The sequence below is a fragment of the Dasypus novemcinctus genome, chromosome 24 (genome assembly GCF_030445035.2).
Source record: "Dasypus novemcinctus isolate mDasNov1 chromosome 24, mDasNov1.1.hap2, whole genome shotgun sequence".
Classification (NCBI taxonomy): Eukaryota; Metazoa; Chordata; class Mammalia; order Cingulata; family Dasypodidae; genus Dasypus; species Dasypus novemcinctus.
This window is the reverse complement of record NC_080696.1, coordinates 19,177,431-19,204,612: the sequence shown is the minus strand read 5'-3', so window position 1 is coordinate 19,204,612 and position 27,182 is coordinate 19,177,431. Positions and strand designations below refer to the sequence as shown.

At 39.8% G+C, this 27,182-nt stretch overlaps 1 protein-coding gene across 4 annotated transcripts in view; it reads left to right on the top strand.

Annotated features, from left to right (window-relative positions):
- Positions 1-27,182, top strand: part of RALGAPA2 (Ral GTPase activating protein catalytic subunit alpha 2) — a 321,127-nt gene that overhangs the window by 95,242 nt on the left and 198,703 nt on the right. For 2 of the 4 annotated variants that reach the window (XM_004447756.3, XM_071211587.1), the window contains 4 exons: positions 7,081-7,192; positions 11,106-11,343; positions 13,522-13,686; positions 24,442-24,567. In XM_004447756.3, the coding sequence (XP_004447813.1) occupies positions 7,081-7,192; positions 11,106-11,343; positions 13,522-13,686; positions 24,442-24,567 (641 nt within the window). The remainder of the gene's footprint in view (positions 1-7,080; positions 7,193-11,105; positions 11,344-13,521; positions 13,687-24,441; positions 24,568-27,182) is intronic. The other 2 variants (XM_071211588.1, XM_071211586.1) reach the window with 1 other exon arrangement.

Below are 27,182 nucleotides of genomic sequence, written 5' to 3'. Positions count from 1 at the left end.
TGGGGTCCCTGCAAATGGGGCAGGAAATCCCTGGACCTTAGAAGCTTAATGAGATTCACCAGCTGAAGTAAGAGAAATACTGTTCTGATATGCAGAGATCAAAGCAAAGCACAAAGGAACAATGATCTAAAGATCTTGTTATCTGACCTGGCCTAGATTACTTTGTCCACTTCTTGAATTTACCGCTAAGAAGCAGTAAGGCCAAAGAGAAAGTTATAAAGATGAATGAATGCTGAGTGTGGAAGATGTCCGAGGAGCAGTTAAAAGGAACCAGGGTGATCGCCCTCAAGAGAACAAAGGACCTCCCTTCCACATGAGAGATAACGGGTTAAAGAAATACTGAGGGGATTTCTCGGGAGGAGGGCAGAGTTGGGAGCTCCAGGATTCAGTCCTTTCACCAAAACAACATTAAACAGGCAGGAAATGTCTGAAACAATGATTTTGAAACTCCGGAAGCCAAAAGAACACAGTATAGCATCCAGGGAAGAGCAGGAGGAAGAGGCTGATCAACAGTGATAAAGAACAGTAAATTGCTTTCTCCCTGCTGTGGCTACGGGTGCCTGTCCCTTACTCTCATGGTGAGCTGCCGTGGAGTCTAGTCCCTGGCTAGCTGCTGGTGACAGAAAGGGACAAAAATTCCTCTTCCCCAAGACCAGGGGTGGGCACGGCAGGCTGATTGCCGATCATGGCTATTGATTAACAAATTCAGGTTGCAGGGGCCTGACTCTGAAGGCAGCCACTGTTCCAACCCCTCCCTGCCCTCGACAAAGATGACAGCCTTGTTTCAACCTTCCCCAGACAGGGTTAGAGGCAGTGGAGATTTAAAGACATAGCACTTCCTCAGGGATGCAAAGGTCAATTAGCTGAAGGGCTGCATTTGCTGGGCAGCCCAGGAAAGCTCAGCTTTGCAGAGCCATCAAAAGTGTTTGGTGCCCTCCTTAATCCCCTCCCCAGAGCACTTTGGATCTGGTCTGCGCCCCCTTCTTAGGGCCCAGCCCTGCTTTGACTGAGAAAGGCTGACTTGCCAAAGTGACAGGGTGCAAGTTCAACTCTCAAAAATTGGTAGTGTTTCTGTACACAAGCAATGGTCAGAAGAAATCAAGAAAAAATTCCATTCACAGTAGCAACTAAAAAAATCAAATATCTGGGAATAAATCTAACCAAGGATGTAAAGAACTTGTATACAAAAAACTATAAAACATCCCTAAAAGAAACTTTGAAAGACTGAAATAAATGAAAGAATATTCCATGTTCATGGATTGGAAGACTAAATACCGTTAAAATGTCAATTCTACCTATAGTAGTCAGACAAGGGGTGCTGATGCAAAATACCAGAAATTACTTGGGTTTTATAAAGGATATTTATTTGGGGCAGAAGCTTACAGTGCCAGGCCATAAAACATAAGTTACTTCCCTCACCAAAGTCTCTTGCCATGTGTTGGAGCAAATGGCTGCTGACATCTGCCAGGGTTCAGGTTTCCGGGGTTCCTCTCTTCCCAGGGTTCATTTCTTTCCAGGGTCAGCTCCTCTGGTTTCTCCACAAAGTCAACTGTAGACTATGAGTCTCTCTAAGGTTTTGCTGCTCTCCACAAGGTCAGCTGTAGACTACTAGATGACCAGCTCTATCTCTCTCCCCCGGCTTCTGCCTTGTCTAAGGAACCGTCTCTATTCCTCTGTGTTCTTCTGTGTGTTCACTTCCTAGGCTCCAGCTCAAACGTCCAGCATCAAAACTCCAACATAAAATTCCAACTAACTCCTCTGCTCTGCTGTGTAGCTTTATCTGTGAGTCTCAACCCCCTTCGTGGCCCAATCAAAGCCCTAATCATAATCTAATCATGCTCAGGTATAGACCAGTTTACAAACATAATCCAGTATCTATTTTTGGAATTCATAAACCATATCAAACTGCTACACTACTCAATGCAATTTATAGATTCAATGCAATCCCAATAAAAATTCCAACAACCTTCTTTTCAGAAATGGAAAAGCCAGTGATCAAATTTATGTGGAAGGATAAGGGACCCCAAATAGTGAAAACCATCTTGAGAAAGAAGAATGAAGTTGGAGGACTCACACTTCCCAGTCATAAAACTTATTACAAAGCCACAATAATCAAAACAGCGTGGTACTGGCAGAAGGACAGACATTATAGACCAATGAAATAGAATTTTAGAGCTCAGAAATCAACCCTCACATCCATTGCCAACTGATTTTTTTTTTTTTTAGGTACTGGGAATTCAACCCAGGACCTTGTACATGGGAAGCAGGCACTCAACCATTGAGCTACATGTGCTCCCCAATGAGAATTAGTTTTTCTTTTGTTTGTTTGTTTTGTTTTTAGGTGGTGCCAGGGATCGAACCCAGGACCTCATATATGGCAAGCAGGCACTCAACCACTTGAGCTACATCTGCTCCCTGAACCGATTTTTTAAAAAAATATGATTTAATATCTTCTATCTTCAATTCTCTCTCAATCCCACAGCTATGTTATCTTTTATTAACAATAACATACTTCAGTTCTCTCCTATCTTCAGTTCTCTCTCAATCCCACAGGTATGTTATCTTTTAGTAACAATAACATACTTCAGTACCTCAGGAGTTTGTGATACTTTCTATAACTCTCTTTCCATTTTTTCCCCACCCGAGATAATTCCCTCATCTGTTTGCTCATTGTTTGTGCTCTTTGTCTGCTCATTGTTTTCGCTTGTTGTCTGTCTGTTTTTTATTTAGGAGGCACCGGGAACCAATCCTGGGACCTCCCATGTGGGAGGTGGTCACTCAACTACTTGAGCCACATCTCCCCCAGAACTGAGTTTTTTTTTAAAGATTTATTTATGTATTTATTTCTCTCCCCTTCCCCCACCCCCATCCTGGTTGTCTGTTTTCTGTGTCTATTTGCTGTGTCTTCTTTGTCCGCTTCTGTTGTTGTCAGTGGCACTGGGAATCTGTGTTTCTCTTTGTTGCGTCATCTTGTTGTGTCAGCTCTGTGTGTGAACAGCATCATTCCTGGGCAGGCTGCACTTTCTTTCACGCTGGGCGGCTCTCTTTACGGGGTGCACTCCTTGTGCGTGGGGCTCCCCTACGCGGGGGATACCCCTGTGTGGCACGGCACTCCTTGTGTGCATCAGCACTGCGCGTGGGCCAGCTCCACATGGGTCAAGGAGGCCCAGGGTTTGAACCATGGACCTCCCATGTGGTAGACGGACACCCTAATCACTGGGCCAAGTCCACCGCCCAGAACTGAGTTTCGATAAGGTAGCAAGGACCACTCAATTAGGAAAGAATAGTCTTTCCAACAAATGGTTTGGGAAAACTGGATCTCCATTTGCAACACCCTCCCCCCCAAAAAAGGAGAACCCCTATTGTATTAGCCAAAGAGGTGCTGATGCAAAGTACCAGAAATCTGTTGTCTTTTATAAAGGGTATTTATTTGGGGTAGAAGCTTGCAGGTACAAGGCCCTGAAGAGTCTAACTCAAGGTACCATAAGAGGTACTTTCTCACCAAGTGTCTGTTGTCATGTGTTGAAGCAAGATGGAGGGTGACATCTATGAGGGTTCGGTCTTCCTCATTCCTCTTATGGCTCCATGTGCCCAGCTTCTTCTGATCTCAGCTGCAGGCTGTATAAGGCTTCTATCTTAGGGCTTCTCAGCTTCTCTGGTCTCTTCACAATGTCAATTGTAAACTATCAGGCGAATGTCTCATCTCTCCCTGGGATTCTAGCGTCAAAACCAATTTCTCTCCTCTGCCATGTCTTTTTCTGTGTATCTACTTCTCTGTGTTTTTGATTGAGCGTCCGTTTCTGTAGCCCATCAAGGGAGCCAGGGCTCAACCCTGTACACCCTAATGAAGTGGTCAAATCAAAGCCCTAATCTTGACTTAATTTAATCAAAGACATCTCAAGTGAATCTAATAGTATCAAAGGGTCTCATGCCCAGTGGAACAGACCGATTTACAAACATAACCACATATCTTTTTTGGAATTCATAAATAATATCAAAATGCTATACCTACCTCACACCATATTAAAAATCAACTCAAAATGTATCAAAGACCTTATATATAAAAGCTAGAACTATCAAACTCCTAGAAGAAAGAAAATGTAGGGAAACATTTTTAGGGCATTGGGTTAGGCGGTTGTTTCAACTTTACACCCAAAGAAAAAAGAGATAAATGATATGGGACCTCCTCAAAATTAAAAACTTTTGTTCCTCAAAAGTTATCATGAAAGCAGATGCTCAAACATAATTAGTCACCAGGAAATGCAAAATCAAAACCCATTAGAATGGCTGTTAATAAAATAAAAAAAGGAAAATAAGTGTTAGAGAGGATATGGAGAAATAGGAACACTCATTCATTGCTGGTGGTAATGTAAAAGGGTGCAGCCACTGTGGAAGACAGTTCTGCGGTTCCTTAGAAAACTAAGAATAGAACTACCTTATGAACTGGCAACCCCACTACTAGGTATATACCCAAAAGAAGTGAAAGCAGGGACTCGAACAGATATTTGCACACCAGTGTTCACAGCAGCATTATTCACAGTTGCCAAAACATGGAATTAGCCCTTGTGTCCATGAACCAATGAATGGATAAATATTATGTGGTAGATACATACAAGGGAATATTATTCAGCTGTAAAGAGGAATGAAGTCCTAATATATACAAAAACATGGATGAACCTGAGACACATAATGCTGAGTGATGTGACAAGTATTGTATGTTTTCACTGTTTGGAAACAATTAAAATAAGCAAACACAGAGTCAGAATCTAGAATATAGGTTACCAGGGGTTGGGGTTAGGAAGGGAATGGAAAGTTAAGGCTTAAAATGTAAAGGGATCCTATTTTAAATGATGGAAGTATTTTGGTAATAGACGGTGGTGATGGTAGCACAAATTGTAAGCACAATTAACACCACTGAAATATGTACCTGAATATGATTAACAGAGGAAATGTTAGATTGTATATATGGTAACAATTTTATTTTTAATCCATGGAACTCCACTATATGAACAGTGAAGCCAAAGTTAAACAATGGAATTTTTTTTAATATACTTAAAAAAACTTTTAAAGATACTTAGATTACAGAAATGTTACATTAAAAATGTAGAGGTTTCCCCTATACCCCACTCCTTAACCCCTCCTGTAGTTTTCCACATTAACAACATCCTTCATTACTGTGGTATATTTGTTAGAATTGATGAATACATATTGGAGCATTGCCACTAAATGTGGATTATAGTTTACTTTATAGTTTAATCTCTTTCCCAAACAGTTTTTTAAGTTATGACAAGATATATAATGGCCTTTATCTGTCATTGCAACGTCACTCAGGACAATTCTAATGTCCTGAAAATGACCCCATATTACACCTCTTTTTCCCTCTCCCTCCTCTCAGAACCTCTGGTGGCCACTGCTTCCACATCAATGATAAAAGTTCTTCCATTACTAGAATAACAGTACGTCTATAGTAGAATAACAGTAAGTCTACTCTAGTCCATTGTTCATTCCCCAGTCCTGAGAATTCTGAGAAGGTGATGCCCACTTTGACTCTAATCGAAAGGGATCTTAAATTCCATAGGGTAGATGGATGGGACTATCTTACTTGCAGTTGTAGGTTCTCTCTGTTCCTTGGGATGGTTATTATCCAAAACGATGGACTATAATTAATAGTATAATTATAAAAATGTGCTATCACGTACTATAACAAATGTTCTACACCAATGCAAGTTGTTGGGATGGTATATGGGAATCCTGTATTTTACACATTATTGTTCTGTACCCACAGCTTCTCTAATAAAGAAAAAAAAATTTTTTAATTAAAAAAATAAAAAGATAATGGGTTGTCTATTTCCACTGAGTCTAGGAAAAGAAAAAGTGAGCCAACACTCTGAGATGAGGACAGTAATTAAGTTGTCAGAATGAAAGGCCTTTGCCTGTTCTTAGGAACCATCAGAGTTAGCAAGTGTTGTTTTCACTCTTTAGCTTTCTATATCCTTCAAAGACCCCTTGCTCGAAATCCTCTGCTGATAAAATCCTGGCTGACTGGGATTGAGATGCATTGGCACCGTGCTGCCATAGTGCAGGTGCGCATCATGGTGCAGAGCAAGGATCTTCCCGGCACCCAGGCCATGCCTTGAAGTGTCCTGTCACTGGCCTCCAGGTCCCCTCTACCTGGAGGAGCGTGGAGTTAGGACAGTCTGTGAAACTGATGGCATATGTCCTCAGATTAAAGACAGAAAAGTCATTTTTTTCCTATTACAGAGAAATAGGGAGACCTTACAGAGCAAGTGAATGAAGAGATGTAAACATTAGCAAGTGCCCATAAGTTCTAATAGGCACAGATCTTCACTGAACACCTATAAGGTACCCATGGGTGGCGAAAACAACTTGGCTCCCTTTTTGCAGGGGGAGAAAAGTAGGCTGGGTTGATATTGGTATGGGCATAGGTGGCAGAGTTTTAGAACTTTTATAACATAAGAGCTTATTTGGGGAAGCAAACTTGGCCCAGTGGTTAGGGCATCCGCCTACCACATGGGAGGTCCGCGGTTCAAACCCCGGGCCTCCTTGACCCGTGTGGAGCTGGCGCATGCGCAGTGCTGATGCGTGCAAGGAGTGCCGTGCCATGCAGGAGTGCCCGTCGTGTAGGGGAGCCCCATGTGCAAGGAGCACACCCCATAAGGAGAGCCGCCCAGCATGAAAGAAAGTGCAGCCTGCCCAGGAATGGTGCCGCACACACGGAGAGTTGACACAGCAAGATGATGCAACAACAAAAAGAAACACAGATTCCCATGCTGCTCACAACAACAGAAGCGGACAAAAAGAACAACATGCAGCAAATGGACACAGAACAGACAACTGGGGTGGGGGGAAGGGGAGAGAAATAAATATAATAAATCTTTAAAAAAAAAGCTTATTTTGATAAAATATATTAATTATGTAAGTGGCATTCAGATTTTAATGCTTTTGAGTAATACATGATAATCAGTGTTGCTGAATCCTTAGGAGACTTTATCATACCTATAAATTAAAGTGTTTTGGAGACATGATTAATAATATGAGCTTTTATTTTGGGTGGCCCAGGGAACAGATGTTGCAAATACTACTCAGGATAACAGAAGCTATCATGCAGAAGCCAAAGGATAAACCAATAAAGGATATGTTTGCCCAGAGCTTGGCAGGGTTACTGTTTAGGGTAAGTCTTTTTTTATTAAAACATGGAACATAAAATGAATCCAATTTTACAGCAAATTAATCTTAATCATTGAGATATTTAAGAGTAACATTAAACTGACTTTAAATTTCTAATTAATTAGCAATTTTCCTTCTTGGCTTTGTCCTGGAGGCTGTGATCTGTTCTCTCCAGTTGGTGGTGGACTTCCTTTAGACTTTCCCACCTCTCTGCCATCTACTTTGTCTTTTTATTTGCTTGAGGTTGGAAGAAATTAGGAAAATGACAAGGGCTGGTGACTGTGGTGGGGGGCTAATTGTATTTAAAGTGGTAAAGGGGAAGATGAATGAGCAGACGCATGGAACTGGGAAGAAGGTCAGGCTGGTCCAGGAAGAAATAAAAACACAAGAGCCAGGTATTTAAAGCCACAGACTAGATTGGATTGCCCAGGGTACATGTGATGGCGAGGAGGATGAAGGCACAGTTGGTGGAGAAGAAGGAGCTGGCCGGAGCTGCTGAGAAGGGGAGGCCAGACAGATTGGAAGAGATCCGGAGGAGTGTTTTTCCTGGACATCTTGCCTGGAGGAGAGGCCAGTTGACCAGTGGCCTTGGCAAGATGTAGGTGTTTAAGATTGTAGTGGCGTTAGGGGAAAAGCGGCCCACTTGGATGGATGGAGAGAAATTGAGAACTGGGCAGTGAGGGTGCATGTGTCATCCAGGCTTTGCACAGAGATACTGCTGTGGAAAGTGGGAGAGAAAAAAGGAGCGTGAATGGGGGACATTTGTGGTGGGTAGGGGTAAGGTGGGCCATATTAAGGTATGTTTGTTTGCCAGGGGAGAACAGGATAGTCTGGGGCAAAAAGAGGATAAATGCCAAATTGACGTCCTGAGTAAAGTGAGGTGAGGAGGGCTGGGCTGACCTTCAGTGGGAACAGGGCACTAAGGAAACGGCTCTGTTTTTCTTGCATCGCACATGGTGAAAAGGGTCAAGAACATGAGTAGTCTGAAAGGATTGTTAACACAGAGGGAAGAGAGGAGGTAGCTAATGAACTGCCTAGGAAAGTGGATGTTTTAAAGGGTCCTGACGGTGGCACTGCAACATTGCTCTAGAAAGCATTCATATTTACAGGGTGTGTAGAATTTATGAAGCATTTCTCAAAGAGAATATGGGAAAAGTTTCTGGAAAAACATGACATTCTACACAAAGAAAGGTATTATCTTGAATGGCCAGACTTTGAATGGATCAAAAGTAGAAAGCAGAGTGGGTCATGAGTTGGCAGACAGTTGCAGGGATGAGAAGTTAACTCACTTCCCTCTCCCACCCCTATCAACTTGAAGATGGATTTGAAGGCTATATATTAAGAATATACCCAGAATATAGGTAGGATATGTAGTGAAGGTGATGAAAAGAGAAATTAAGTCAATAAATATTACAAGAGAACCTAAATGTCCACGTCAATTTTTAATAATGTCATATAATTGAATGGTCTTGTTATTGATGGAAAGTGTTTGAGGCTTGTATTCACTGGCCCCCAAAACTTATAATCAGTTTTGCTCTGATTGCATTGCCTGGTTATTGGGGATATGAAGTGACTCAGCACAGTCCCTTATGTCCACGGCTTGGCTTTGGTGGTGCCTTGGAGGTGACACTGCCCGCTGCTTTGCTGTGTGCCCGCACAGCTGGCCTCTTTGCTGATTTAGCTCTGACTCTTGGTGGAGAGTCTCCATGTCAGCACCTAGGTGGGCTCCTGGCCCTCATGGACCTGAGCCGCCAGCTGCAAGGAACTCAAAGCCAGCCTTGGCTGCTGGGGGCCTGGCTTCATCCCTCACCAGCTGCCTGGCTCTTTACCCAGTGTGTGTGTTGGAATTAGAGAGAGAACTTGTCCTCAAAATTCAGCAAGAATCTCTTCTGGAGTTGACAGATTTCCTTCCAATGATCTTTGAGTTTTAGTTAGTTTTAAATATTTACCCAACAGGGGGTTGTCCCTGTCTATGGTGATTGCCCTAAGTGATATTTTAATCAGTTGTCAATAGTAAATGTGACTATGCTTAGAGTTCTGAAGGTTTATCAGGGAACTTGGACTATGATCTTTCTATTTATAGTATGAACCATTATTTTCAAATTTTGTAATCCCCTTAAATTGGTGAGTAGAGAGATATAGAAAGAGATTGTTAGCAAATATATGTAAGAAAAAGAGTAATTTTTGAGTTCAGATGTTTGTATGTACAGCTGTGTGCCGAGATGTATTTGAGAGAGCATTGCATTTCAGCGCAGAAGGAGCCTTGGAGGTGATCTTATTCAACTCTTTTACTTTTAGTGAGAAATATGAGTCTCAGAAAGGCCAACCAACTTGCCCAAGGTCACAAAACAAAGTTAGTGGCAGAATCACAAGTCCGAGGCTTTCTCTTTCCCTTTTCCTCTTAGAAAAAGGCATTTACTTAGAAGGATACCCTGCTTCCATACCCAAAGCTACTGCCCCTTGTGCCCCACAAAGACTATCTGTTCTGAATTTGCTCAGGGTGGAAGCTTTGTTCATTGCGTATTACAATGATGATTCAAGAAGTCCATGTAAATATTTGTGATATTTGCTAAGATGAATTTTATAAGCTGAAAGCAGTCATTCTGGCCTTGTTTATAAGTAGTGAAGTGAAGCCAATACAAGTTTCCCAGTATAGGGCATCTTACTACACTAAAATGGCTGCTTTTTCTCCTGAAGTAAGTACTATAATTAAATGTGAGGCTGAATCCAAGTGACATTACCAGCTTCTGCTTTCTCTTGTTCATCTAAGATTATATTTTCCTTTATTTATTCATGTTTATTAACATTAATGTTGTTGTATTTATGCACTCTATGGTAATGACCTCAAACTCATTTTGAAAATAGGAGTGGAAAATAAATAAGCAGAAGCTGATAATTTATTCAAAATAAAAATATTTGGCATAAAATATTTTGATTTTTCTTTCCCATTATCATTAATTTTAAAAATGTTCATCATAGAATTAGAGTACTAAATATGGGTGTGCAAAATCTTGTTTTCAATATACTTAACTACTTTTGTTCTGCTTTGACCTTTTTACCTCTTTAAAAAGTACAGTATGTGTGGAGTGTGTGTAGCTAAGTGGTTGAGCACCTGCTTCACATGTATAAGGTCCCAAGTTCAATCCCCAGTATCTCCTTAAAAAAAAAAAGTGCTGTATACAAAAACTAAGATATAGAAAACAGGCACATTGCAAAAGGATCTCTTCAAATATAATTTTTTAAGAGGTCAGAACAGGCTTGCCTAATTATATTCTGATTTTTCACTTCTCACAGTTTTCCTGTGTCTGTGCTAAAGAAAAAAAAATTGTTTCTTTATATATTTATATATATATTTAAATATAAATCCACACATAATTTTGTGGTGTATTTGTATCTGGAATGGACCAGTGTAGAAGAGCCAGAGCCAGCAGGTAGAGGGAAAGCTGAGTGCCAGCAAGAGTGTAGGGCTTGTGGGCAGAGGTTGAGGGAGTTCTCATTTAATGGTTTCCATTTCTTCTGAAGTCTGCAGTGAGTTCATCTGCTAAAAATCAGGGAGGAGTTGGTAGGGTAGGAGGTTTACATGTAGAGGAGGAGGAGCCATTATGGAGAGTGAGGGAAAGCTGCCTCAGGAGGCTGAAGAGTTGTCAGGGAGACGGCTTTGCCTTCTCCCTCATTAAAGCCAGAACTAGCCACTGACCTGGGATAACATTGTTCACGTGAGAACTCATTTCACAGTAGCTCAAATTCTGCTTACTACTGGTCAAATGAATTTTGAGAAATTAAATGAAAAGCAACATCCCAAAGCTCTTTTTATTTTAAAACTCACTTTATTAATAGTAATTAAAATTATTTCGTGAAAAACCATATTTCTCCCAAATGAAGATGATTAGATACTCTTGCTGGTTGGTTTGTTGTAGACACTCATCGTGGCTTGGATCCGGGCAAACCTCTGTGTGTATATTTCTCGAGAGCTCTGGGATGACTTCCTTGGTGTGCTGTCTTCCCTCACGGAATGGGAGGAACTCATAAATGAATGGGCCAACATCATGGACTCATTAACAGCAGTGCTTGCAAGAACCGTTTACGGAGTTGAGATGACAAACCTACCTCTGGATAAATTAAGTGAACAAAAGGAAAAGAAGCAAAGAGGCAAAGGTATTTCCAGTCTTACAGGGAAACACCAGATGTTGGGGATGGGGGAGGGTGTTTATTTTTACATCTGTGCAGCTAGTGCATGAAATTTCATAATAACCAACTATCTAGTTGTTTTTTTTCCCATGGTGGCATTGGATTATGTCTCATATCATTCTTTCTCCTTAATGAGTCTGGTGAGTTGCTGAAGAGCTTGTGGGAGAACAGGAAGAAGTAGCAGCAGCAGTGGCGGCAGCAATGGCTAGTGCTTTGTGTATCATTCTTCACTGTCAGGGTACCCTATGAAGTAGATACTGTTAGAATCCCCATTTCATAGACAAAGAAACCAAAATACAAAGAGTTTAGAATGGTCGACTCATTCAGGGTCACATAGAACATACCACATACCACATAAGAAATGGTAAAGCCAGAAATCGAAGTCAGACAGGTCTGACTCACGACTGCACACTACTAAGATCCATTCTACTGCCAACCAAGGAACTGTGTAGAAAAATTCTGAATGCTTAAGATGAGAGCGAGCCCTTTGGATTTTGTTGTGTTTTCTGAGTGAAAATTGTTTTTTAGACCTAGAGTCTGATGAAAGTGGAAAACATTGGTGATGGTTTCTATCAAGGAGGACAATTTGGCATCCCCTTGTCCTTATTACTGTTTTTAAGGACTAACACAGTCTTTGGATTAATTCAATTGTACTCCCACTTATTCTGTTAAGATTTTGAGGCAACTCATACTGCATTTAATAGGTAAAATAAATAAAGAAAAAAACTGGGACAAAATCAAGTAGTGGGGAGAGCTGCAAGGTATGGCCCAAATGTCACAATGCAAGTCATAGAGCCTCATACACTTGCTGGGGAGGTGAGGAAGTGAGCAATGTTGGATTTGACTTTGATCTTCACAGGGATAATATCAAACAGAAAATCACAGGGTACATAAGCTAAACATAATCTACTTACTTAGGTGATACCTAGCTTTTCCCATTCCTAAGATTTGGAAGAAATTTTTCCTCTAAAGCCTCATAAAGCAAACTTTGCTATGGTAGATTACAACTTCAGCAATAACTTTATTATAGACTGTATCAGTTAGCTTTTGTTGAAGTGTAACAAATCACCTCAAATTTAGTTGTTTAAAATGACAGCCATTTATTTACATCATGATTTCATGAGTTGACAATTTGGGTGGCACTTGGGTGGTTCTTCTAGTTTTGACTCTCTCATGTGTTAGCAATCAGCTAGACTGTGAAATGGTCAGCTAGGCAGGTATCCTTCTCAGGTTGCTGGCTGTCAGCTGGGACAATGGGGGCAACTGGGCCACATGTCTTCTATCACTCAGCAGTCCAGCTTGGACTTGTTCACAGGAGCAGCCAAGTTCCAGGAGCAGCAAGAGGGCAAGTCCAAATGTTCACGTGCATTTCAAATCTTTGCTCACTTTTGCTATGAAAGTAAGTCATGTGACAAAGCTTACAGTCAGTGTGGGGAAGGACTAGCAAACACAGGGGAGGATGGGTGTGAAGCAAGCACAGGAGGCAGACACTGGCCACATCATTCCTGTGGGGGCATCTCTGAGTCGTCTTTCCTCCTGTCTTTATTTTAGGTCCTTGACCTTTGACCAGAGTGATATGAGAGAAAAGAAGCTGAATCTCAGAGCTACATCTTTTTATTGTTCTGGAACTTTGCTAAAATAGTATTTTGTATTATTTGTAGATTTTCAAAATCCTTGCTCATTTGACTGAATCTACATTAGGGTTTATAGGATTTATAGTTATAGTGGAGGGGTCAATGTCTACCAGATAGTACTATCCTAATATCAGGCCCTCTGTTTTTTTAATTTATAAGTGTGTACTGTGAAGATATGATCATTTTCATGAGACTTTGGAGCTCATTGAAAAATACTCTAGTAAAGGATTTTTTTTTATTAAGCAGTTTTATTGAGATATATTCACATAGCACATGATCTAGCCAACGTGTATAATCAATGGCTATTAGTATAATCACAATATCAACAAGGACTTTTAGATTACTAATTTATGAATAACTTCCTCAATTGCAGTATCAGGGAGTGGTACCTAATTTGCAACAAGCAAATCTGCCCAATTATATATAATTGTGTGTATACAGTTTGCTGAGCAACACAGAATGAGTAATAATGAAGGCTTTAGAGTATTTTTCTTGTCTTATCTTTTATCAGGCTGTGTTCCAGATTCTCAGAAAGGGACCACAGTGGGGAGATCCTTTTCTCTTAGCTGGAGGAGCCACCCAGATATGACTGAGCCAATGAGATTCCGGAGTGCCACCACGTCGGGAGCACCAGGAGTTGAGAAAGCAAGAAATATCGTTCGCCAAAAAGCAACTGGTAAATGTTTATCTAAATACTTCTCAAAGTTCTGTTTGCTATCTAAAATGGGTTTTGAAGGATCAAATATTTTAAAATGTTTTCAATTCTATCCAGAGCTTAAAGAGTTAAATGATTAATACCTTTTCTTAAATGGGATGTCTCTAGACTTTTTTAACTTTTTGTTCTGGTTACTTTTCAACTCATAGTTTTTGATATTTATATCTAAATACTCCTTTGTGTAAAGGAACTTCAGATGCTAACATTGACTTAGATACTTGCACAAAATAGAGAAAACGGAAGTTTTGTCTGAACATTGAAGAAAATAGATTCTTAATAAACATATTAGTTACATTATTGTTGTTAAACAATATTAATCTTAAAATGTGGCAATCGCGGGAAACGAACTTTGGCCCAGTGGTTAGGGCGTCCGTCTACCACATGGGAGGTCCGCAGTACAAACCCCGGGCCTCCTTGACCTGTGTGGAGCTGGCCCATGCGCAGTGCTGATGTGCGCAAGGAGTGCCGCGCCACGCAGGGGTGTCCCCGGTGTAGGGGAGCCCCACGTGCAAGGAGTGCACCCATAAGGAGAGCCGCCCAGCGTGAAAGAAAGTGCAGCCTGCTGAAGAATGGCGCCGCCCACACTTCCCGTGCAGCTGACGACAATAGAAGCGGACAAAGAAACAAGACGCAGCAAAAAGACACAGAAAACAGACAACCGGGGGAGGGGAGGGGAATTAAATAAATAAAAATAAAAAATCTTTAAAAAAAAATGTGGTAATCGGGAGCAGATATGACTCGAATGGTTGGGCCCCTGCTTCCCACATGGGAGGTCCCGTGTTCGGTTCCCAGTGGCTCCTGAAAAAACAAACAAACAAAAACAAACAACAAGCAAAACAAAGAAACCATCTCAGGGAAGCCGATTGGCTTAATGGTTGTACCCCAGCTTCCTACTTATGAGGTCCCTGGTTCGATCTCTTGTCCCACTACCTCAAAAAAAAAAAAAAAAAAAGAAAGAAAAGTGGTGATCTATCCCAGCAGAAAAGACAGTGTTGCTCTTAGTTCTCAGGCCTGGATGAAGACATTTGAATGTTTTACTTCTTCAGAAAATTATACTTTTCATGCTTGTAGATGTCCTTTATTGCTGACTTGAATGGGCAAGAACTTAACCTACAACTATCAGTTAATTGGACTGCTTTGCACTTTACTTTTAAAGCAAAAGGAGAAATCTTTTAAAAGTTGGCTTATATCCAGTATTTAATAAAAACAAATAAAGCTTCTCCAGTGAATTCGAGGCTGTAACTTAGATTTAAAACAAATTCATCTCAGTCTCTTACAGTTTTCACATAGGTCATAACATGAAATTGTGATTGATATTCAGCATGTTGGCCTCAGAAAATCACAAGATCCTCCAATCATACAATAAAGATTCATTTAAGCTCAGTGTATTTTACAGTACTTAATACAGATAGCTTAGACTCCTATTGGAGTCTTTAAGAAAATATATTATGCCTTCCCCTTAACTCTCCCAGGTTCTCTGCTTCAGCATTTGTTGGTAAGGATCACTATATTTACATGCACCTCCTATTCTACTTTTTCCTGCTTTCCTCATCTTCTGCCTGGAGTAGCAACCTAATTCCTGGGAACAGGCAACCTTTGAGGAGACTCATTCACTGATTTCCTTACCTGCATCACTGGACCCTTAAAAGAAAAGGGTCAGAGCAGAGGTTTGTCACAAAGGTGGCCCCCTGCCTGAGCAGGCAAGACTTCTACTGTCCCTCACAACCCTCAAATCAGAATTATAATAAATAAAAATGACATTGTGAAATACTTTTTAAATTTTATTCTCAGAACATTTAATGAGCAGCAAATTATTACATACTGCATGTTCCATATGCCACTACCTAGCCCTAAAAAATTTGTAATTTAATTTTTCAGCAGGTAATTTAAGCTAACATAAATGGCACCAACAATGTGGTAGAGGCACCAGTACCTTCTAGAAAGTCCTTAGCACAGATATGCGAGGCTCTGCCTATCAGTGCTATCAGGTATCTGAGAAGCCAATTACTGCAAAAAACAAGCACTTTTACAAAATCGTGAAAAGTTATTTGTGGAGTATGTCACTTAAAAGCCATTGATCTTGCCTTTTAGGTTACTAACAAAAAATACTGCTTGAAAGATAGGAAAAATAGTGAATGCTATTAAGAGGCTTCTGTTATCTTTATGTATTTTACATGTAGATGTATGGATACATCTATATGATTTTCTAACTTCTATTTTTTAAATTATAAAATATTAATCTTTTCTGTTGCATGTGAAAACAATGGTCTTTGACAATTTCACTACTATCATGGTGTTTTATAAAATTAACCTATCTGAACTAAATATTAGTGGGTATGCCCAGTTCTATTACTTTTATGCAGCAGATTGGCAGTTTACCTTTTCTTCTTTTCAAAATGCTCAGATGATTTTCATGGCAGAGTGTAATTTGTTTCAAAGCCATCTTTTTATGAGAGAATAGCAGCTCATGAAGTCAGTTTTTGCTACTTTTAGCAATAAGGTAAATACGTATTAGGGAACACTCATTTGAAAGTGACATTTTTTTCCCTAATCCCAGTAAAAAAATTTTAAATTATTGTATTATAGTTTGCCCAAAAATTACATTAGTAATAGAAAACATCAGTGATGGAGGTGGGAAGGAAATATAAATGAAGCACTTGAAGAATAGAGAAATGATAATTAATAGTGCACTAGTTTATAGCTTAGGAGGACTGCCTAGGAGAATCTTCAAAAATTATAAAATAAAACTTTGTCCCTGGCTGTGACTAATGTTGAAATTTTAGATGTCTACAATAACAGCATAATTAAAACAAGTCTTAATTAATTTCCACACAAAATAATTATTCCATAAATTATTATTTCTCAAATATTTATTGGTCAATTTTGGAAAATGTACAATCATTGATTTATAAAATGATTTTTAAAAAAACATTCAAACAAGAAATGTCTGACTTATAATGAGAGGTGAACAGATGTTTTAGGAAATTTGAAGTCCATTTGACATTGATATGGAAGTCATTTTTATTTATGTGTTTTATACTGTATCCGCATTGCAAATTGTTACTTTTACTGGGAGTTCGAATAGATAAAGATGGGGGAAAGGACAAGAAAATGAAGTGTTAGCTTCACTTTTTGCAAATGTGTCACTACCATTTGTAGTTCTATTTCATTCTAAATGAAACCACATTAAAACATTAAAACAACACGTTAAAGCTTTATATTTTTGTTACTGTAGTAAAACTGATTTTGCTGATAGTAGTTTTATATGTATGAGACATTTTCTCCTATATCCATCCATTTTCTCAAATGTTCGTTTGGCTGGCAATATGTAATAATATAAGAAAGCTGACACTAAGAAATTATGGATATAATGAATATGAAATATGATTTAGAAGGAATGGGTTTCATGGAGATTTTTACCTTTTCCAAATATTAAATCTTTTAATGTTCAGTTTAACTTTTATGTGTTCTTGAGATTTTAGGATAATTTATTAAGTGATTTGCTTTTGAAAGTAGGCAGTATCTCAGTAAATTGATTTGTGAATGATTTATTATTTATAGAACAGTTTTTAATCATGGGCAGATTTTTCTTCCCTCTTACCATATAGTCTTCCTATGTGTGTGTCCTTAGGATGGGAAAACTGTCGATTTGGCAGACATTACAAATAACCCCAAGATGAATCTGATATTCAGCAAGAAAAGGGAAAGACTAACCTGTACATAATTTTTATTCCAAAATAAAAATGGATTATTTATGGATCGTCCATAATCCTTGTCATCAGAATGACTGGCTGAAAGTTGGCTGTATTTTAGACTCTGCTTAAATGCTGTGCTTGATATTGACTTCCTTTAAAGTTTAAAATCACTTCATATAAATGTTTCAAGGTAGCCCAGAAAAAAAATAAAAAACTAACAAGGAGCCTCCAGGTCCTGATACTCTTCTGACATGATTGTTACTTTATCTCTCCTGGAAGCTAAGCGAAGCCAGTCTATCAGCAACTGTGTCCACCTCTCTGAGGCTTTGCCTGCCACTAAAAGCGTGCCGCTTCTCCTGCACACCGTGAGCGCACTCTTACCTGGTCTCTCTTACTCCTCTTGCTCTCACAGGCTGTCAGGTACTGTAACGCTCTCTCGTGTGTATATATATGTCCGTGGCCACTTCTGCTTGCCTCTGGGCCTTGCTCCTTTGCTAATATCCCCACGAATGCAAGCATGCTCGGCCATTGCACTTGCTGTTCATTTCCAGTGGATAGTCATACTTGTTTTTATGTAGTTAGACAGTTAGTAGAAATTAGTCCAAATTTTTTTTTCTGTAATTCTGCTGGTCTTTGCCTTCACAATTAAGAAGGATATTTTAAAAATAGCCCAAAATTGTCAATGGGGGAAAACAGTGATGCCTGTCTTAGCATGTCTTCCACAGAATGCCTATAAAAAAGAAGGGAATTTTTCATGAACTTTTATGAAAATTTGAGTATGTCAGTATTAGAATGCTTGCTGTGCCTCCCTCCAATATAAATAAGCTGGAAAAACTTTGCAGGCAAAACTTCCTTGGAGTTAATAAATCATGTTTATATATATGGAACTATCAGTTTATGAAAAGCCGTACTGATTATTGGAATTTTAATAAAAAGAACCAATGCTTAAAAGGTGCTAATTTCCAAAACAAAGCAAGTTTGTTCCTGGCCTTCAGCCAATTAATTGAGTTTAGCCACATGTGGTTTATACATAATGCAATTTCTGGTTTATTGAGAGGTTATAACACCAAAAGTGATTTTTGGCCTAGGCACCTCAACAAAAGGGTTCCATTTGTTCTACAGTAAATGATTTGATCTATGTCTAGTTATTTTTCAATGATTCTAAGATGAATTGAATCTTCTTGCTAAAAGGAAAATATCTCCACATTCTTTTTTATTTTCAAAAATTTGGCTTTATAGGTTTTTATTAATTTAATATTGGGGATTGCCTAAGTGTGGCTTTTTGTAACAATAATTAGTACCATATTGTGTCTTATCAAAGTGTAATTAAAGTTTGTTTTCTTTGATGGGTATGTTTGTTTACAGAATATGAAGGAAGAAGTTAGTTTTGCTGAGCTTGAGGACTAGTGTTTCTTCGAAAGTGCTTAGAAAGTGAAAACCAATAGGAATGATACATGAAAAGATGGTCACCAGTCAGTATATATTTGGTTTAAAAAAAAATACTACTCTCTAGAGATGATTAATAAAGTATTAAAAGTAATTTCTCTTTCTATTTTTTCTGAAACATACCCAAAAAGAATTTTTTTTGTGGTGAAAAGTTTCTTATTTCACTGTCCATTATTTTTCCTGTGGTTTCACTGAAGTTTTTTTTTTTTTTGCTAGTTTGTCCAGAATGTGTTCTCACAAGAAATCTCATTTTGATTCCTATATATATTTACCCATTTCCAACAGAAATTGAATGTGTTTTAGAGCAGTAGTTCTCAACCAGGAGTGATTTTTGGCCTCCCAGGGGACATTTGGCAATGTCTGGTGGCGACATCAGTGGTTATTACAACTATGTGATACTATTGGCATCTAGTGGAAGGAGGCCTGGGATGCTGCTAAACATCCCACAATGCACAGAACAGTCCCAATGCACAGAATTGTCTGGCCCAAAATGTCAGTAGTGCTGAGGTTAAAAACGCTGGTTCAGAGTGAACTGAAGCGGATGGTGCTGGGCCCGTATTTTCTTGCCTTCGCCATCTTTATCCCCAGTCTTATAGCACCAAGGGTGAAGGTACTTAGGGGCATCGTGACTTTAGTAACAACCTCTTCCTTAGTTTGATGCCATTTGCTCTTGATTACATGAATTGATACCATTGTCCTTGATGACTCTCCTATCAAGAGACTCGGGCATTGGGGAGTTGAATCTGTGCTCCAATTTAAATCCTAGTTTATAGGTATACCTTGCTAATCTGTTGCTAGATACAGATAGGTGCCACTTATACATATTTTCAGAAACTTTTTATATTGGCTTTCTTACCGCAAATTCTTTACTTTAATGATGATTCCTCATTTTGTTTTCATTTAAATTAACACTTTTTGTTTTGTTCCTAATCTATGTGACTATTCAACCCACCAAAAATATTTTTAATAATTTAAGCAATAGAGAATTATTTACCTTCAGCCACTTATGTATCTTTTTCTGGTCCCTTTGAAACGCTTCTTTATTTGGCAATAGCAGAATTTGGGGAAGGTTCAAGAAGTGGTGGTTGTATTTTGGGAGAGTCACAACCAACTATATTTCCATTATTATGAATAGCTACATAAATAAACAAATAGAAGGTAGAACTGGTATTTTCAATGATTTCTCTTTTTTTCCTTTCTGCGAACAATTTCTTCCAGCTGTTAGATACTTTTAACTACTTTTATATTTGGGCATTTTCCAATTTGTAACACTTACAGACCATGCAGATGCTAGGTTTCATTCTTCTTTTCGGAATATTGAAATATAGTAATTAGAGGATCTATGGTCCCCCTTCTCTGTAAAGCCTTGCTTAACATTGTTGACATGGGCAGCTTCAACCTTTGCAAAGTTTGGGGATTTAATGACCTTGTGGGGAAGCTTCAAGATAGTGAATTGATATACATCCCCTGTGTTTTTTATAGTCACCTTGGTATCATGCACAATGCTTTAAGAATTAGGAAATTGCACTATTAATTTGGCTTATACGACCTTGTACTAGGGGTAAATGGAGCCCAGAATTTTGGTTATTGAAGACTATGCCTCATTCCATTTAATAAAATAGATTAAAGAGTGTATGGAATTGCTTTGAAAAATAGTCATCTGGAATGAATAAATCATGGTGACTCTTCTCTTATGGTAAAGAAAATGTAATTAATCCTTATTTGATCTTTCTTTTAGTGTTTTGAATGGAGCATTAGAAAGCAGTTCCTTAGCAATGGTATTGTGTAACTTACACTATCAAGAAGCTAGAAAGTTAGTCCTTTAAAATTTTTGGTTCTCAGTAGTGGCTAGGCTTTAGAGAAAGTGAATAATTTGGTGAGTTTGAGATAGAATTTAGCTCTTTGAAGTGATTCAAACAGAAATTGCTCTTGCAGTGATATTCAAAACAGAGAATACAATAGACCTCCCAAGATTGGAATTTGGAGTTCTGTAATGATTGTTCTTTTTCTCTTTGTGAATATCAGATAATCCTGCATCTTGATATTTGCACATCAATTGATGTTAATTTGCTATGAAAGATCCACTGCTACAACTGACCCTGGGAGCAGCTTTAATGTCAGTTGCTCTTTCTTAAATAAAAAGCCAGCAGAGGGAGCCCAAGAACTGTTTTTTTTTTTTTAATGTATTTTATTTTATTTTTAAGATTTATTTATTTATTTAAGGAGCCCCTGGACATCGAACCCTGGACCTCCTATATGGTAGACAGGAGCCCAATTGCTTGAGCCACATCTGCTTCCCACTAAGAACTGTTTAAAAAGGGAAAAGATATCAAACTGTGTTTGGCATTCCTTTATACAAAGAAATGTATTGAGTTTATACTTGGCACAAAGGGTGAGAAAGGGCCAAGAAATATACACTTACAGATCAATAAGTTGGTTCTAAATTATGGGAGAGGAGAATTTAACACTCCCTTTGACACTTGGTCATTTAATAGTTAGCTGCGGGAGCAGCCTAGGGTCCCAGGACCACAACAGCAGCAGCAGCGCTTTTAACATTGGTCTCTCCTCTACCTTTCCACCTCAACATGGAAGCTCTACCTCCTGTCACTTCCGGTTATGTCTACACGGTTGGACTGTCTCCATCTGAGAGGTCCCTACTGACAGTTTTACAAACACAAAGTCTTAAAAGCTGCATTAGGCCAGTCTGTTAGGAAGGCAGACCAGCTGGTGGTGGCAGGCTCTTCGTCCCTTTGTCACACTGAGGAGCAGTGGGGATGTGATGATTTGGAAGCCATGATGCTGTGGCTGGTTCGCATCCCACCAGATGGCGATGTTCTTTACTTGACAGAGATGCTGCCAGGCAGTGCTGGCCCAGCTCTTATTTGCTTCTGCTCAGAGCCCAGAAACCAGCATCTAGAGTTTTTGGCATCTGGTTTAAGAGAATAAAACCCACTCTTTCTACTACCCATAAAATCTGGCCCTTGCCAATTATTTTCAGAAAGTTAGGAAGCTCTTGGGCTCCCTCTACTGACATCAGATTAACAAATAGTTTCATCAACAAATCTCTAGTCTTCCCACAAGATTTTAGCCTCTTGCACAATTAGACTAAACAATGAAGAAAGGACAGCCAGAGGGGATAGTCCCCTGGTGTTAGCTGGCTAAAGGGCCTAGAAGCAGACTTGTGCAAAGGACCTAGTCTGTGCTTTGGGATGTGTGGGAGATCAAAAAAATATGACCATATGCCTGGGTATCTCTATGGAAAAATGAGCAGTTCTTGGCTATTCAACCATCACAAGAGGAAGGCAAAGGCAACCCGGGAAAGGTGTGACTTTAAATGTCTGATGGCTCTTGTTCCCTTAGTCTTCCTCTGCTTGTACCCCAAGCTCAGCTTCCCATCACCATCAACATTTGGACTCTGGTCTAGTACTTTGGATTATAAGTGAAGGAACTCACAGATTTTAGAGTATTGAGGTCTTACACTGGTATTAGTGTCCTTTAAAATGGAATTTCCTAAAGACAGAGGAAATAAAGGAGCAGTTGGTTGTTGAAATTCTGTATTAAATTTAGAATCTTCTTACATACAACTTCTTGGTTAGGGTAAACAATCATGTTGACTTATACCTCGGATGTAAGTTTTATATACAGGGAAGCAGATGTGGCTCAAGTGATAGAGCTTCTGCCTACCATATGGGAGGACATGGGTTCAATCCCTGAGGCCTCCTGGTGAAAAAGAAGAGAAAGCGTGCCTGTGCGGGAAGCCAGTGCCCGGGCGAGGGCTGGTGTGGTGAGCACAAGTGCCCACGTGGTAAGCCAGTGCCCACTCAAGTGAGTCATGCAGCAAGATGATGATGCATCAAAAGAGACAAGGGGAGAGTCAAGGTGAAGTGCAGCAAAAACCAGGAACTGAGGTGGCACAATTGACAGGGATCCTCTGTCCACATCAGGGGTCTCCAGGATCAAATCCTGGTGAATCCTAGAGGACAGAAAATGAGAAGAGAAGACAACACAGACAGCAAACAAACAAACAAACAACAGCAAGGTTGGAGGAGGGGAAGGAGAGAAAATAAATAAATAAATCTTAAAAAAAAAAAAGTTTAATATACCGATGGCTCTTTGATAGGGCATCTCCATTTCAGGTCAGGAATTGGGTGACATAGCCAGGAAAGGTAAAACAGGCCAAATTTTGAGTAGCTGTTCAACTTTGTTAACTAAAATTTTTGGAAAATAAAATAATGTAGTTTCATGGCTATGTGAACAAGTATGGAATTCAGCAGGGGCACTGCAGGGGGTTGACGTGCAGGGCCGGGTGGTCAGACCCGTAGGAGGTGTGTGCCCAGGGCATTACGGGCAGGAGTCACGAGGGAGCAGGTCTGCTAGCCCAGTAGAGGCCCAGAGTTCCTGCTCAGAGGCCTCAGAGGAGGTTTCTCAGAGAACCAGCTGCCTGAGGGAGCTAGGGGAAGCAGCAGGAGGAAGCGAGAGGTACCGCCAAGTGGTTTAGTATCGCTTGTGAATATGGTGAGTGGGAGCTCCTTGCGGCAGGCTTGGATCCGTGTGTGGGCCGAGACCCTGGATATCCCTGTGTTCACCCTGAGGACTCGGGCCTGACCCCGCAGTGATGGAGGGCCATGGACACCATCGAAGCGAGGACTGCAGTCAGGCTGCTTTTTTAGAGGAACCCTCTGGGGGCTGCGTAGAGGATAGAAGTGAGGGTGACAAGAAGAGGATATCTTACAGTAACAGGATATTATCATAATCTCGGCAAAAGATGATGCAAGCCCAAAGCTATGGCCCTAGAGAGAGAGAGTGGGGCCATTTTCCAGTGCCTTTGGGTGGTCCTTGGAGATTAAAATGAACTGTGCAGTTTGGAAATGAGCTGGGAGTGAACACATTCTCCAGGGGAGTATAGGTTGTAATAACAATAGCTAAGGTTATCTAGTGGTCAGTATTTATCTATGGTTGTCTATTTTATGTCATATATGCATTGATTCTCTAAAAAGACCAGTGCATCATTTTTGTACTACAGTGGTTAATTCAATATTGCATTTGATGATATCAGCCATTAAATAATTATAGTGTTTTATTTAGGACAGTTAAACATTTATTTGTTGAAAGAAATAAAGTTGAAATTCCCATTTCTTTTTATCTTCCCTTAGTTGTGTATGTATGTGTTTATGTGGGTCTCTGTGTGATTTGTGGCTTTCTACTCTCCTTACATGTAAATCACCCATTCCATGTAGCACCTGCATCTCTGTTTCTTTGGCATGACTGCCCCTGAAATTCCAAATGGCCTTTAAATTTCTCAACCATTGTGTGGCTTTCTCTTCTTTTTTATTATTTACTCCACTTTGGTTTGGGGGGAAAAAAAGGCTTTGTAGAGCCTAAGAGGAAAATGTATGGGTGGAGAGGCATGCTAGTGTTATCTAGTGTAGGAAACTTTGTGACATAAATGCAGATTATCTTATTGCACGATTTTTGCAAAAAAAAGTACCTGCAACTTCATTTTTCAAACCGGTTCTTTTAAGTGGTGAAGTTACATTTTAAATAATCCTGTGCATTTTTGTATTCCTGCCCACAGAAGTGGATGAGACAGAAAGTGTCCCTTGTATAGAGCCCGACCGCCTTGGGGCGGAGCAGCCGCAGCTTCTCCGCAGCAGCAGCACGTCTGATATCGCTGGGCAGCTGAGCACAGATGCTTCTCAGGGTAGGAGCGTCTTCGCTTATTGGGATAGGACTGTAGGCTATGGCTGGGAAAAGGCTGCATGGAGTGTTGCTTTCTATTTTAACTTTCTTTTTTTCAAGTGAATTTACTTTTTTATTTGATTGCAAGGATGTGATTTCTGGCAATGAAATATTTTCACGATTTTTATAGATTTCTGTGTCCACTTTTCTTTTTCTTTTTGCAAGGTTGGCATATTTGAGGAATAGAAAGAATTCCAAAGTGGCTGGAGTAGGAGGGCAGCAGGAGAGCATTAGAGCTGGTCAGGAGAAGCAGCAAATTAGGTGGAAGTTGGGGGAAGGGGGGAGGACATGTCAGGAGGGCATGGGGAGAGATGAAAGCTTAAACTATCTCCTGTGCAGAATGAGAATGGAAAGCTGACCACCCTTGTGGAAGAGTTAGTCAGAAGCTTGTGGACTCCACTGGGATGGAAAACAATAATTTTTAAAAGCATCAATGTACATGGTTTCTCAAACAACTTTTGACAACAAGAGGGTATAGAAAACAAAGAGGCAGATGGTTAGACTTGAAGACATTGAATAATGTATTTTACACTGAAAGCACATTGCTTAAATTGTGTCTAGTATCAATGACCATTAGTTTTTTTATTAGAGAAATTGTAGGATTACAGAAAAATCATGCAGAAAATACAGAGGTTCTGTATACCCCCCTTACACACAGTTTTTCCCATTATTAACCCCTGCATTAGTGTGGTACTCTTATTACAATCAATTAAACAATATTAGTATAATTATACTATTAACTGTAGTCCATAGTTTACATTAGGGTTCACTGTTTGTATTACGTAGTACTATGGGGGCCTTTTTGTTTGTTTTTCTAAAGTTCTAGTAACATATATACACCCTAAAATCTCCCCTTTTAACCACATTTGCATATATAATTCAGTGGTGTTGATTATATTCACAATATTCTACTTTCATCACCACCATCCATTACCAAAACATTTCTGTCACCTCAGATAGAAACTCCATACCAATTTAGTATTAATTTCCTATTCTCTACCTCTATTTCAGCTCCTGGTAACCTGTATTCTAGTTTCTGACTCTAAGAATTTGCTTATTGTAATTATTTCATATCAGTGAGGTCATGAAATATTTGTCCTTTTGTGTCTGGCTTATTTTCACTCCACATGTTGTTTTCAAAGTTCATCCTTGTCCCATGTATCAGAATTTTATTCCTTTTTTATGGCTGAATACTAGTCCCTTGTGTGTATATACTACATTTTGATTATCCATTCATCTGTTGATGGACAGCTGGGTTTCTTCCACCTTCTGGCAGTTGTGAATAAAGCCACTGTGAATATTGGGGTGCAAATATCTGTTTGAGCCCCAGCTTTCAATTCTTTTGGATATATACCAAATAGTGGAATTACTGGATCATATGGAAATTCTATACTTAGCTTTCTGAGGAACTGCTGAATGTTCCTACGGTGGCAACACCATTTTACATTCCTACCAACAATGAGCAAGTATTCCTGTTACTCCATATCCTCTCCAACATTTATTTTCCAGTTTTTAAATAGTAGCCATTCTAGTAGATGTGAAATTTTCTCTCATTGTGGTTTTGATTTACATTTCCCTAATGGCTAATGATACTGAGCATCTATCTTTTCATGTGCTTTTTGGCCATTTCTTTAGAAAAACGTCTATCGAAGTCTTTTGCCAATTTTTTTTTTTTTTTTTTTTCCCACCCCCCCTCTCCCCCCCCCCAACAACACTCGTTCCCATCATCATGACACATCCATTGGATTTGGTAAGTACATCTTTGGGCACCTCTGCACCTCATATACATTGGTTCACATCATGGCCCATACTCTCCTCTATTCCATCATGTAGGCCCTGTGAGGATTTACAATGTCCGGTGATTACCTCTGAAGCACCATCCAGGGCAGCTCCATGTCCCGAAGACGCCTCCACCTCTCATCTCTTCCTGCCTTTCCCCATACCCTTTGTCCATTATGTCCACTTTTCCCAATCCAATGCCACCTCTTCTATGTGGACACTGGATTGGTTGTGTCCATTGCACCTTTATGTCAAGAGGAGGCTCAGATTCCACCTGGATGCTGGATGCAATCCTCCCATTTTCAGTTGTAATCACTCTAGGCTCCATGGTGTGGTGGTTGTCCTTCTTCACCTCCATCTTAGCTGAGTGTGGTAAGTCCAATAAATCAGATTGTAGGTGCTGGAGTCTGTTGAGGCTCAGGATCTGGCTATCACATTGTCAGTCCAGAGATTCAAATCCCCTAAATATATCTTAAACCCCAACATTAACTGCACCTCCAGCACATTAGCATGAAAGTCTTATGAAGGGAGATCCCATCTGAGTCCAGATTCATCACACATAAACACCATTTCCAAAGAGGGGCCATCTGCCCTGGTAGTTAACCCCATCGGCCATGACCATAACTCCCATGGGTCTCTTTAGCCCTCAAAGGAACCAATATCTGGGGGTTGTATCTGCTTTATCTGTCTCTCTGACTCTGCTCAGTTGTGCATGAGGGCAAACCTTCTGCCAGCCTCCAGACTCTTTTTTAGAAACTCGTAGCCATATAAACTCATTTCTCCTTTCCATTTCCCCCT